Source organism: Canis lupus, chromosome 19 (genome assembly GCF_011100685.1).
Source record: "Canis lupus familiaris isolate Mischka breed German Shepherd chromosome 19, alternate assembly UU_Cfam_GSD_1.0, whole genome shotgun sequence".
NCBI lineage: Eukaryota > Metazoa > Chordata > Mammalia > Carnivora > Canidae > Canis > Canis lupus.
In genome coordinates this window covers 31243574-31256922 of record NC_049240.1, presented here as the reverse complement: position 1 = coordinate 31256922, position 13349 = coordinate 31243574, and the positions used below count along the sequence as shown (strand labels likewise).

Sequence of the window (13349 nt, the reverse complement as noted above, 5' to 3'; positions counted from 1 at the left end):
GAAGGCTGTAGCAGTGTTGGTTGTGGCTGTGAGCTCAGCTGAGGTTGGGATTCTCCTCCAAGCTCTGGGTGCTGGCAGAGATCAGTTTCTTGCAGATGTGGGATGGAGGCCCGCAGGTCTTTGCTACCAGGCCCTTTCCATAGGTAGTTCATACTTCAGCTTGCTTCTTCACAGCCAGTAGGAGAGTCTCTCTGGTTAGCTAAGACAGATTCTTATGTAAGGAAATGTAATCATGGGGTGATCTTGTGACCGTTGCCTATTCTGGTAAGAAGCCAGTCACAGATTCCTCTGCATTTAAGGGCAGAGCATCATACAAGGCATGACTCACTGAGGGTCTCCTGAAGGTATATTTGCCACAGTATTTGTCCACTTAAAAATTTTTTTAATGGATTATGATTTTTTCTCACTTTAGATATTCACTTTTGTATCTAATATTATATGTATAGTTTTATATTCTTTCCTTAAACAGGGGGCCCCAAAATGAATAAGCTTTGGACCAAAACCTTGATTTCCTCCTGGGTCATTGTATATTTTACAATGAGAAACTCTTGTCTTTGATGTTTCCTTCTCTTTTTCTTTTTTTTTAAGATTTTATTTATTTATTCATGAGAGACACACACAGAGAGAGAGGCAGAGACACGGCAGAGGGAGAAGCAGGCTCCATGCAGGGAGCCTGATGTGGGCTCCAGGATCACTCCCTGGGCTGAAGACAGGTGCTAAATGGCTGAGCCACCCAGGGATCCCTTTCCTTCTTTTTATCTTATACTAGAGGCCAAAGTAGGGGAAATCTAGCAGAATCCACTTGATTTACCCAGAACATTTTTGCACAAAGAGGAGAGGCAGTTTTTGAAAATGGCTTTGAAAGTCTTTGTTTTTGCTTAATAAGATGATTTGCTTACTGAAATTTCTTATTGTTCTTCTATGAAGTCTAGGAAGAAGAGACGGTGAGGAGCAGAGTTAAGATGGAGACAGGACTAGAGTAGCTTGTTAATCAAGATGAGGAAGAGGATTTTGTCCCCACTCCCAGGAAACCGTTGGTGATGTCTGAAGATATTTTTGGGAGTCCCAACTAGGGGACAGATACTACTAGCCCTTAGTGGGTAGAGGCCAGGGATGGTGCTAGGCATCCTACAGTACCCAGGAGAGATCCCACAACAAAGAATTATCCAGTCCAGTAGTCTTATCAATAGCATGGCTGCTCATGCAGTTGAGACTAAGTAGTGCAGTCACATCTGGGTTTTCCTTTTTATTATGTATGTTTGTATGTGTGCATATGGTAAGAGGGAGGGGAGAAGATGGATGCAGAAGTGCTTTGTCCCTTCTTCCCACTATCTTCAGAGAAACAAGGGGATGTGAGGCTTGATTATAGTCTACCTTTTTGTGTGCTAACATTTGAGGACTGGAGAGCAGCATTTATTTATTTAAAACATTTTAAAATTTAAAAATTTTTATTTTTATTTTTTAAAGATTTTTATTTTATTTATTCACGAGAGACACAGGGAGAGAGAGAGAGAGAGAGGGTTAGAGACATAGGCAGAGGGAGAAGCAGGCTCCATGCAGGGAGCCCGACTCCATCCCGGGACTCCAGGATCACGCCCTGGGCCAAAGGCAGGCGCTAAACCGCTGAGCCACCCAGGGATCCCCAAGAGCAGCATTTATTGAAGAAATGGCAAAATAAAATCAGAACAAAGAAAGAACAGAGATGAAACGATGTATGTTTTAAGAAGTCTTTAATTGATTTTCTTTCTTTCTTTTTTTTTTTTTTTTTTTTAAGATTTTATGTCTTTATTTGAGAGAGAGAGAGAGAGAGAGCGCACGCACAAGGGCCGGGTGGGGAGAAGGAGAAGCAGACTTGCCACTGAGCAAGGAGCCAGACGCAGGGCTCCATCCCAGGACCCTGGGATCGTGACCTGAGCTGAGAGCAGACGCTCAGCAGGCTGAGCCACCCAGGTGCCCCAGTTTTCTAAAATAGTGCCTCGGTGAAAATGTTCTGTATCTATACTTGTCCATACATGTGGCTGCTGAGCTCTGTGACACGTGACTAGTGGCTACTATATTAGACAGTATAGTTTCAGAATCATAATTGTGGAGCTTGAAGAAATGTTAGTAGTGATTCCCAAATTTAGCTGACTGCAGAATCTCCTGGGGCACCTTCTTAAAAAACACCTTCTGACATAGACATGGCCAACATGCACATGAGAAAATGCTTGGCATCACTTGCCATCAGGGAAATACAAATCAAAACCATGAGATCCCACCTCACACCAGTGAGAATGGGGAACATTAACAAGGCAGGAAACCACAAATGTTGGAGAGGATGTGGAGAAAAGGGAACCCTCTTGCACTGTTGGTGGGAATGTGAACTGGTGCAGCCACTCTGGAAAACTGTGTGGAGGTTCCTCAAAGAGTTAAAAATAGAGCTACCCTATGACCCAGCAATTGCACTGTTGGGGATTTACCCCAAAGATACAGATGCAATGAAACGCCGGGACTCCTGCACCCCGATGTTTCTAGCAGCAATGGCCACGATAGCCAAACTGTGGAAGGAGTCTCAGTGTCCATCGAAAGATGGATGGATAAAGAAGATGTGGTTTATGTATACAATGGAATATTCCTCAGCCATTAGAAACGACAAATACCCACCATTTGCTTCAACGTGGATGGAACTGGAGGGTATTATGCTGAGTGAAGTAAGTCAGTTGGAGAAGGACAAACATTATATGTTCTCATTCATTTAGGGAATATAAATAATACTGAAAGGGAGTATAAGGGAAGGGAGAAGAAGTGTGCGGGAAATATCAGAAAGGGAGACAGAACATAAAGACTCCTAACTCTGGGAAACGAACTAGGGGTGGTGGAAGGGGAGGAGGGCGGGGGGTGGGGATGAATGGGTGACGGGCACTGAGGGGGACACTTGACGGGATGAGCACTGGGTATTATTCTATATGTTGGCAAATTAAACACCAATAAAAAATAAATTTATTATAAAAAAAACAACACCTTCTGGATAACATTTCTAGAGTGTTCTAGAAATGGGAAATGGGAAGCTCTCCTGGCGGCGATTCTGATATATAGTCAAGTGTGGTGACTCCTGCCTGAGATGTCAGCTAGTAAGGCCCGATTTCACAGAGAAGGAAACTGAGTTTTGTGCTTGGGGATGCCAGTTATCTAAAGTCTCATGGGCTACCCACATTCTTTGTTCTTGGTCAGTGCTTTATCCCAAGTTAAAAAAAAATTAGCTTATATGGTGAAATTGCTATGAAAATTGGATTATGTGAGGAGCAGTGGTCTCAGAAGTTTTTCTTTTTGGCTAGGTTCTGACTTTGAGATAAATTGGAGGGGGATCTTAACCTTTTTATTTTTGACTTTTTATACTCCTTTGACTGCGGCTAGCTCAGTGGCTAGCTAAGGCATTTTAGACATGCTCAGTAAGAAGGAGTCTCTATGAAGTTTGTTTCAGTTTTGTGTCTTGGGCATCTGAAACTGAATCACACACAGCCTTGCAAGACCAGGAGCATGGATCATCTTAACAGATACCAAGACATCAGGGATTTCCTGTTTCTAGTGGAAAAAAGGAAACATCAAGACTGTAATCTATGTCCTAATAATCTGTACACTTTTCACTGGCACAGAGGTATGCAGTCATATCAGGACACTCTGACTTCCTATGTCCCGGGAGTCCATGGAACTCTTGCTGGTTTTAAACTTGAAAGCTCAGAAATATACAATTGAGATGCTTTATGGTGGTATTCAGAGATTTGCACTGGGTGGTGGGGTTTTTTGGGGTCATGGATTTGTCTCTTTGGAAAGGAGTTAAAAGGACACTGTGTGAAGCATAGGTCAATTTTCACATATGGTGTATTTTAATACAACTATTAATACAAATGTAAGAACCTAATATAAAATTCTTTTCATTTTTTTTTATTTTGAAATTTAAAATAATCTGAACCATTAGCTCTCAATCGGCAGCATGAGGCTCTTTTTAAAAAAAGTTTATTTTAGAAGGTGTGCATGAGTGGTGAGAGGGGCTGAGGGAGAGGGGAGAGAGAGGTGGTAGATGGAGAGAAGCAGACTCCCTGCTGACTGCAGAGGCCCATGTGGGGCTGGATCTCACAATCTTGAGATCATGACCTGAGCCTAAATCAGTAGTTGAATGCTTAACCCACTGAGCCACCCAGGTGCCCTAGCATGAGGCTTTTTTTAAGGGTATTCTTCAGAGGGCCCATAAGTTCAAACTGATAATCTCAGTTCAATTTTTAAATTTTTAAAAATTTAAATTACAATATATTAAGATATAATTCACATACCATGATATTCACCCTTTTCAAATGTACAATTCAATGACTTTTTAGTGTATTCACACAGATATGCAATCATCACCATTATATAATTTTAGAAGAATTTTCTCAAAAGGGAAAACTCCCTACATATAAGCAATTTTTCCTCATTATTGCCTCCCCTGCTTCCACTTCTGGTTCCTGACAACCACTTTCTGTTTTTATGGATTTGCCTATCTAGACATTTCATATAATTGGAATCATATCATATGTGGTCTTTATATCTGGTTTCTTTCACTTAGCATAATGTTTTGAAAGCTCACCATGTTGTAACTTGTATCAGTACTTTGTTCTTTTTTTTTTTTTGAAAAAAAGATCCTTATTTATTTATTTATTTATTTTATTTTATTTATTATTATTTTTTTATTTATTTATTTTAGAGAGAGGAGTGGAGGGAGTGAGAGAGAGAGAATCCTAAGCAGGTTATACACCCAGCACAGAGCCCAATGTGGGGCTCGATCTCATGATGCTAGGATCATGACCTGAGCTGAAATCAAGCGTTGCATGCTTAACCTACTGAACCACCCAGGCATCGCAGTACTTCATTCCTTTTTATCACGGAGTAATATTCCATTGTCTGGGTATGCTATATTTTGTTTATCCATTCATACATTGATGGACATTTGGATTCTTTCTTCTTTTTGGCTATTTTGAATAATGTCACCATGAACATTTGTGTATAAATTTTTATAGACCTATGTCTTAAATTCTCTTGCCTGAATATATTGAGGCATGAAACTTGCTAGGTCTTATGGTAACTGTACGTATAACTTCTTGGGAACTGCAAAACTGTTTTCCATAGCAGCTGCACCATTTTATAATCCTGCAAGCAATGTATGAGGGTTCTAGTTTCTCCATACCCTTGCCAACACTTGTCATTGTTTCTTTTTGATTATACATCCTAGGTATGTATGAAGTAGTATTTCATTGGGGTTCTGATTTGCATTTCTCTGATGACTGATGATATTGGGTTATTGGCCATTTGTGTGTTTTCTTCGGAGAAATGTTTATTCCAGTCCTTAGTCTATTTTTAAATTGAGCTATTTTATTGTTCAATTTTAAGTGTCTTATGTATTTGTAATACAAGTTCCTTCTTAGATGATACACAAATATTTTCTCTCATTTTATGGGTTATCTTTTCACTTTCTTGATGGTATCCTTTGAAGCATGACAGTTTTACATTTTGATGAAGTCCAGTTTATTTCTTGTTGTTGTTGCTTGTGCTTTTGAGGTCCTAAGGATGTATTGCCAAATCTCAGGTCATAAAGACTTACACCTGTGTTTTCTTCTTAGAGTTTGTGGTTTTAGCTCTTACATTTTGGTCTTAATCCATTTTGAGTTAATTTTTGTATGTGATGTGAAGTACGGGTCTAACTTCATTCTTCTGCATGTGGATATCTGCCTAAACCAGCACTGATTTAATTTTAAAGTATTCTTTTTTAAAGATTATTTATTTATTTATTCATGAGAGACACAGGCAAAGACATAGGCAGAGGGAGAAGCAGGCTCCCTGTGGGGAGCCCTATGTGGGACTTGATACCAGAACCCTGGGATCATGACCTGAGCCAAAGGCAGTTGCTCAACCACTGAGCCACCCAGGCATCCCATGTTTCACAACTTTTAAGTTTGTTTGTTTTATTTCTTTTCAGAGTATCTTTTTGGCAAATATATACATACATATAAACATAGGTACGTAGGCATATACATATATGTTAAGATATATATATATATGTATATATGTATATATATATAATATATATATATAACAAACTATACACACACACATTTCTTCCTTATTCTCCCCACTTGTGCAAAAGGTAGACTTATAATCTGGAGATCTTTATTATGTATCTGTACATAGTTCTCTTTGTCATTTTTTATAACTGCATAGTGTTCCATTGGTGGGTGCCTGCTGCTGGACGTTTGGGTGGTTATTAATTGTTTGCTGTCACAGTGCCACAGGGATCACCTTGTATGTTGCTGTAGATTAGATCCCTAGAAGCAGAGTGGCTGGGACCGAGGATGAGTGCTTCTCCAGTGCTCTTAGGTCTTGCTCTGTTCATCTCCATAAAGACTGCACTGTTCTCTACTCCCACCAGCCATGTACAAGAGGGCCCATTTCCCCAGAGTGTGTTGTCCAACATTGGGGTTTTTGCGAGTCTGGTAGGTGAAAAATGCTATTTCCATGTAGTTAACAATTTCCATTCTCTATATTCAGTGAGGATGAACATCTTTTCGTGTGTTTAACATGATATGTATTTATTTTTCTGTGAATTGTTTATGTCTGTTGCCACTTTTTCCCCATTGGATTGTTGATCTTTTTTTTCTCCCTGTTTCTAGGAACTGTTTAAATATAGCTCTTTGTGATGTGGGTTCAAATACTTTTTCCCTGTTTGTCATTTGTCTTTCTTTATAGTGTGTTGTGCCATATGGAAGTTTTAAAAGTTTTTTATGTAGTCTAATTTATCAATTTTTTCTTACATGGCTTCTGGAGTTTGAGTCATAGTTAAAAAGGCCTTCCCTACTTCAAGGTAATAAAAGGATTTCACCCATGTTTTCTTCTGGTGCTTGATGGGTTTATTTTTATATTTCATTATGTGTATATTTAATCTTCCTAGTTTCTTTTGCCAAATTACTTTTCAGATGAGTTTTATACTTCTGTTGATTATATATAAGAGCTTCTGCTTCTCACTCTTGCCAGTGTTTGTTACTGTAATTTTATCCTGAGAATAATAATGCCAAGTGTTCCTTCTGCCCTGTGCTTGGTCTCCTCATCTACAAAATGGGAATATCTGCTCTTGTTTAAAAGCAAAATAAATAAAAAGTGGTAGAGCTGAGAGCAATAAAGAACAGAAGTGTTATATAAGGAGTTATTTTTATTTCATAGTGCTTTGTACATAGTGTGATAATGATAGGCACCCAATAAATACTCAGTTGATTGTAGGCCAAGTGCCCATATATTGAAATGTATTTTTTTGGCAGATGTTTTTTCCCTTAAAACTTTGTTAATTACTGATCGTGTTGTTTACTTCCTCAGTTTGTAGAAGACTATGAACCTACCAAAGCTGACAGTTACAGGAAGAAAGTGGTTCTTGATGGAGAAGAAGTCCAGATAGATATTCTGGACACGGCTGGACAAGAGGACTATGCAGCCATTCGAGACAACTACTTCCGCAGTGGGGAAGGCTTCCTCCTCGTGTTCTCAATCACAGAACATGAATCGTTTACAGCAACTGCTGAATTCAGGTATGTTTGAAGTGAAATAGCCTCCAGATTCTGGGAGGCTTTTTGCCTCTCTTTTTTGGCTTGGCAGGACTTTGGGGGTGAGCACAGTAGTAGAGGGTTGAGCTTGCTATTAAGGAGAATTTTCTGCGGCTTTTTGAATCTTGGCACATGATAGTCCACCATTTGTTATAATCTCTTTGGGCTTCCCTGTTTTTATAATTTCTGAATATAAATTATCTTAAGAATCTGTTGTCCCTAGAGAGGATGAAGCCATTCCATATTCTCAGGGATCTATAATTTTGTTTTCATATAAATCCTAAGGGACAGTGATTGAGGAGTTCACTAATAAAAGTATATCTTTATTTTTCTCCAAAGATTTTATTTATTTATTTGAAGGAGAGAGAGAGAGTGAAACAGAAAGAGAGAGAGCAACGAGCAGGGGTAGGGCAGAGGGAGAAGGAGAGAGAGAATCTTAAGCAGACTCCCCACTGAGCTCGGAGCCCAATGTGGAGCTTGATTCCAGGGCCCTGAGATCATGACCTGAGCTGAAATCAAGAGTCAGACACTTAACCAACTGAGCCACCCAGGCACCTCAACCATTTTTATCTTTTTTATACTTTTGCAGAAAAATAATAATTTTTATCTATTTTGAGGTTGATGAAACATTGTCAGGAGAGTGAAAGATGTGTGTCCGAGTGACCATTTGCTGCTACCGTAAGGACTGTTAACAGAGGCGAATGGAAAGGGCCCAGCCTTAGAATCAGACAGATCTGGCTTTGAATCCATCCCCTGCCCCTTAGCAGTTTTGTGACCCTGGGCAACTTTACTTAACATTGGAGATTCTGTCTGTCTGAAACTGCACTTGTTAGTTGATGAGATGAAGTGAGGCTCTAAGCTGTAAACTCTTCGGGGCAGGCTGCATGGCCACTGCATTGTATGGTGGCCCCGTGCCTTCTCACACTGTGAGCACCTGGTGCTTGTGTGGTGGAATATTAACTGCTGCAATTCATTTTAAATGCAGTAGCTTTTTTCTTTTAGATTTTATTTATTTATTCATGAGAGACCCAGAGAGAGAGGCAGAGACACAGGCAGAGGGAGAAGCAAGATCAGGCTCCACGCAGGGAGCCTGATATGGGACTCTATCCCAGGTCCCCAGGATCACGCCCTGAGCCTAAGGCAGAGGCTCCCCGCTGAGCCAGCAGGCGGCCCTAAATGCAGTAGTTAAAGTTACCGGAAGTTCATTTTGTCATAAGGAAATGTGAGCTGTTAGGCATAATCCTTAGGAATTCTAACCAGAAGGGCGTCTTTCTCCTTGCCTCCTATGCTTTGTGTTTCTCTTACACAACTGTATTTTTTTCATCTACTCTCCTTATATCCAGAGGACTTTTGATTTTAAGAACCAGATTTAGAGTCTAATAGGGAACTAAGAAGGGGAGAAAAGAAACTCCCCCCCCCCCCCCCCATTCTTTAGCAAGTTTTGGTCAGAAATTAAAGGATTAGCCAAAGATCAAAATGGGGAAACTAAATATTGGGAAAGAAGCATCAGTGAGCCCGGGAGGCCTCAATGGGTGAACCCAGCTAAACCAGCAGAGTGAATGGGAGGTAAACAAAGTAGCGCTCTGTTGCTATGCTGCATAGTGTCAAGTCTTCAGAGGTGGAACACCTAAATTCTCTGGTACTAAAGTGTGTGTGTTGTGGTGATCAGTTACATGATCACGACTCTTATGAGCAGTCCTATTAATTTTTCAGACTTTCCCAATACACCTTGATTTTTCTCTCTGTGGGAATAGCCCCTATATTCATAATTGTGTTTGTAGCTACATAATCCTATTTTCTCTGTCCTTCAGGATAAAACAAGACAGATGCACACACTTCCTTATTTTCTTGCATATCTTGTACCTTTTGACTTCCCATTACCCCATGACTCGCCAAGAAGGGAAATGATGGGCAGTGGAAGAGTCCAGACAAGAGAATAGACAATGCAGCCCTCGTCCTGTCCCCCCACGCCATCATACACACACAGACAACATTCATGCATTCTCAGAGATTCCAAGCAGAGTCTCATCTCATCTTGAGAGATGGGTGTCAGTCATTATGTGAGAACAGGGATCCTTAGAAATAAAAGGACAGATGACTACCAAAAAAAAAAAAAAAAAAAAAGGTTGGGCAAGTTACTTCTGACTTGAACTCTGGAGATTCAGATAAAAGTCACAGGTCTGTCCAGGTTTCTCAAGGCATCGGAAACAAAGAGTGGAGGCACAGTATCTGAGCCTTTGCAGTTAAACTCACCATATGCCTGTTTGCAGTTTTCAAACGTAGCATTTCTAATCTATGGGAAGGTCCCAACATAAAACGTTAATATGCTCTATCTTCCTTGAAAATTTCCCTGGATGATATTCAATAAGCTAGAAAAATAGGTTTGTAAGAAGAGACCAGACTCGATACTCCCATTTTTGATTGAATATGTTTATTAATGAGGTAATGTTACAAACGTCTGCATGACTAATAAACCAGAGAGCTATTAGTTTTTCTCGTTCATAGTTGTGTTGATCATATAACTTCTAAGTTTAGTATGTTCTTTGACCTCTGTTGAAATGTAACCTATAGCAAAGCTGTTAAAAGGCAATTTTCAAGCATCTACTTTTCTTTTTTTTCATTTTTCTTAGAACATTTGATATCTGATACTTAAATTGACTCTAATGGAAAACTTGTAATTATATAATATATTTTTATTATGAAATATTACCCTATGTCATATAAAAATCAATGCAGAGCTCCATAAAATATGCTTTTGAAGGAGTCTCTTCTTGGAGTATTTTAGAAAGTAGAAGTGTTTTTACTGGACCAAAAGAATGACAATGGAATGTTTAATTTTTTTTTTAAATTTTTATTTATTTATGATAGTCACAGAGAGAGAGAGAGGCAGAGACATAGGCAGAGGGAGAAGCAGGCTCTATGCACCGGGAGCCCTATGTGGGATTCGATCCCGGGTCTCCAGGATCGCGCCCTGGGCCAAAGGCAGGCGCCAAACCACTGCGCCACCCAGGGATCCCTGTTTAATTTTTTTAATGCTGGATTTTGATTAATAATTTTATTTATTTATTGAAAAGGTTTTATTTATTCATGAGACACACAGATAGGGGCAGAGACAGAGGTAGAGGGAGAAGCAGGCTCCCTGCAGGGTTCCTGATATGGGACTCTATCTCAGGACCCCCAGGATTACAACCCGAACTGAAGGCAGATGCTCAACCACTGAGCCACCCAGGTGCCCCTAGATTAATCATTTTAGATAGCTGATAGTTTTAGTAGAGGTAAAATTTAATGTGCATTATTTTCTTTCTTTTTTTTCACTTTGTAGTAGAAATATAATATGCATTAAAATACACACCCCAACATAACTGACTCCATTCTGTTGGCTGTAACATTTACTGTATCCAAATGGAACCTGTCTTTGGGGGAGCAGCTACATATACACATACAGTTAGAATCGAAACAGAAGTTTCACAAAACCATACTTGATGTAATACTCAAGATTCCCTCTGAGTTTCTGTTCTATAATATTGTTTCATTGAGGAAAAAAATTACTGGTTGTGACTCATTAAACTCATTTCATGATCTAATAGACCACTACCTTCATTATGAAAAACATTGACTTCATAGCTGTTACTCTCACAAAGAAATCATACCATTTTTTTTTACAGGGAATTAATAAGCATTTTATATGTATGAAGATACTCCTCTTAGCTTGTTTTTATTTCAGCGGTTCCCAAGTTGTTCTTTTTGTTAAAAATTTTTCAATGCCTAAGCATAAATTTGGGACCCTGTTGAAATGCAGAAGCCTGGGCCCCTATTCAGACATTACTTCTGCAGGACTCCTGTTGGACCCAGAAATCTGTATCTGTGATGAGTACCCCCATCCCTCTGGTATAGGCAGACTGAGAACCAGGCTTTGAAAACACTTGTCTAGTTTATGGCAGGATCTACGGAGTGCGTCCTTGGAACATGTTCTAAGTGTAACAAGTTTTTCTGCTTCCTAGGAAAAGGCTTTCGTTTTAGAAGCATCAGTGAAATTGAGTTCTTATTTAAGCTTTTTCAGCTGTATTGTATTGTTTTGTTTTGGTTATTTTGATGCTGTGCCTTAGGGAACAGATCCTCCGTGTTAAGGCTGAAGAAGATAAAATTCCATTGCTTGTCGTGGGAAACAAGTCTGACCTAGAGGAGCGGAGGCAGGTGCCCATCGAAGAGGCGAGGACTAAAGCAGAGGAGTGGGGTGTGCAGTACGTGGAGACATCGGCTAAAACGCGAGCTAATGTGGACAAGGTAGGTGTGTGCTCTGTGTGTGTTTCCTAGAAACAGCAGAATGTAGATGCCTCATCTGTTTGGCTTTGAGGGAACTGTTTATGGAATGTAGAGGAGGACTGATTTTTCCAGATGTCTCAACCAGTATAGTGAGAAGCCCTGGAAGGATTTGGCCCTGGAGTTAAAACAACTCAGAGTCATGCACCTTTGTGGGTATGCTTAGTGTTGGCATGGCCCTTGGAAGTATGGTAAGATGAGGCCCTGGCTTTATGCAGACCGGGTAGGATGGACATAAGTAGCTTCCCTCTGCTCTCATCTTCTGTGGCCTGTTCTTCAGGATCACATTCTTCAGCAGGTTCTTAGGAGATTCCCCAAAGACACATGGTGTATCTTGGTTTTGCTGTCATTGAGATATTAGTTAGATTTCTTCTTTTCACCTAATTGGCCACTGGCAGAGCCAAGGTGCTCTGTCTTTATAACTTAGCTTCTAAGTAGTTTTTGCTCTTAGGATCAACTCTCTAGGGATCTCTCCTCTCTTCTCTCCCTTACTCATCCCCAGCGTACTTTCTCATTCAGATCTCTGAAGCCAATGAAAGAGTGACCTTGAAAATGATGAACATTGACAATTTGAAAATCCACCTACCAGTGATTGCCATTGTTAGTATTTTTTTTAAAAAAGAATTAAGGTTCAAAGTGGTTGCCACACAGTTAAAGTAGACAACCTTAGAGACGAGGCTTTGCCTTCTGCCTTCACCTTGTTCATTGGCTCTTACTTCATGATCCATGCTCTTGTAGCATCTAAACCTATTTCATTTTGGCAGCCCGGCAGTGGCTGTTATCTGCTTTGTATTCAGCAGCAGCAGCATCTGAATCCCTCAAAGTGCTTCTTACATTGCTCTTTCTTAGGGGGAAATGATTCTCCTTTACTCATTACCTGAAGAGGGACAGATTTGTAACCAAGCTTTAGCCTGAAGTGATGGTAGAAGAACATTGGTATTTAGAATATTGGTGTTAGAGAGGACTCACTTTATTTTTAAAAAAAAATATTTATTCAAATATAATTGGCATGCAATGTTATATTCATTTTGGGTGTACAACAAGTTGATTTAACAATTCTGTATATTACTTAGTGCTCATTACGATAAATGTACTCATCATCTGTCATCACACCATGTTATTACAGTATTATTGACTCTGTTCCCTATGCTCTACTTTTCATCACTATGACTTATTTCATAACTGACAGTTTGTACCTCTTAATCTCCATCACCTAATTCACCCATCCTCCTGCCCTCCTCCCCTTTGGCAAACACCAGTTTGTTCTCTGTATTTAAGAGTCTGTTTTTGTTTGTTTCTTTTGCTTTTTAAATTCCACATATAAGTGAAATCATATGACATTTGTCTTTCTCTGCTTGTCTTATTTCACTTAGTATAGCACCCTCTAAGCCCATCCATGCCATTACAAATGTCAAGATCACATTCTTTTTT

At 39.7% G+C, this 13349-nt stretch overlaps 1 protein-coding gene across 3 annotated transcripts in view; it reads left to right on the top strand.

Annotated features, from left to right (window-relative positions):
* RALB (RAS like proto-oncogene B) overlaps positions 1-13349 on the top strand; it is a 48083-nt gene that overhangs the window by 28656 nt on the left and 6078 nt on the right. For all 3 annotated transcript variants that reach the window (XM_038564924.1, XM_038564926.1, XM_038564925.1), the window contains 2 exons: positions 7375-7583; positions 11705-11882. In XM_038564924.1, the coding sequence (XP_038420852.1) occupies positions 7375-7583; positions 11705-11882 (387 nt within the window). The remainder of the gene's footprint in view (positions 1-7374; positions 7584-11704; positions 11883-13349) is intronic.